The 731-nt window shown below is 62.9% G+C and overlaps 1 protein-coding gene across 1 annotated transcript in view; it reads right to left on the bottom strand.

Moving 5' to 3' along the window:
* The window catches only part of LOC102043273 (complement C3-like), a gene marked incomplete at its 3' end in the record, with an annotated part of 38,564 nt that overhangs the window by 33,404 nt on the left and 4,429 nt on the right, over positions 1 to 731 (bottom strand). Inside the window, exon 4 of the mRNA XM_014311492.1 lies at positions 642 to 728. Within this exon, the coding sequence (XP_014166967.1) occupies positions 642 to 728 (87 nt within the window). The remainder of the gene's footprint in view (positions 1 to 641; positions 729 to 731) is intronic.

Genomic DNA, 731 nt, shown 5'->3' with positions numbered 1-731 from the left:
ACACCGTACCGTGATGGTGACAGTGACCACGGGGAGGTGACAGTGACCAGGGTGGGGAGGTGACACCATACCTTGATGGTGGCCGTGGCCAGAGGGGGTTGGTGACACTGACCAGGGCGGGGAGGTGACACTGACCAGAAGGGGATGGTGGCAGTGACCAGAAGGGGAGGTGACACTGACCAGAAGGGGAGGTGACACTGACCAGAAGGGGAGGTGACACTGACCAGAAGGGGAGGTGACACTGGCCAGGGCGGGGAGGTGACACCATACCTTGATGGTGGCCGTGGCCAGAGGGGGTTGGTGACACTGACCAGAAGGGGATGGTGGCAGTTACCAGAAGGGGATGGTGACAGTGATCATGGGGAGGTGACACTGACCAGAAGGGGAGGTGACACTGGCCAGAAGGGGGATGGCAGTGACCAGGGGGAGGTGACAGTGACCAGAAGGGGATGGTGGCAGTGACCAGAAGGGGGAGGTGACAGTGACCAGGGGGAGGTGATACTGACCAGAGGGGGAGGTGACACTGGCCAGAAGGGAATGGTGACACTGGCCAAAGGGGATGGTGACACTGGCCAGAGGGGATGGTGACACTGGCCAGGGCGGGGAGGTGACACTGGCCAGGGCGGGGAGGTGACCCATACCTTGATGGTGGCCGTGGCCATCATGCCCTGCTCCGGGCTCAGGGCCACGTTGGTCCGGAACAGGACCTGGCGCTTCTGGGGGGAGTCCTG

Source organism: Geospiza fortis, unplaced genomic scaffold, assembly GCF_000277835.1.
Source record: "Geospiza fortis unplaced genomic scaffold, GeoFor_1.0 scaffold105, whole genome shotgun sequence".
Taxonomy (NCBI): Eukaryota; Metazoa; Chordata; class Aves; order Passeriformes; family Thraupidae; genus Geospiza; species Geospiza fortis.
The sequence above is the reverse complement of the archived record's forward strand: the minus strand, read 5'-3'. Positions and strand labels throughout refer to the sequence as shown.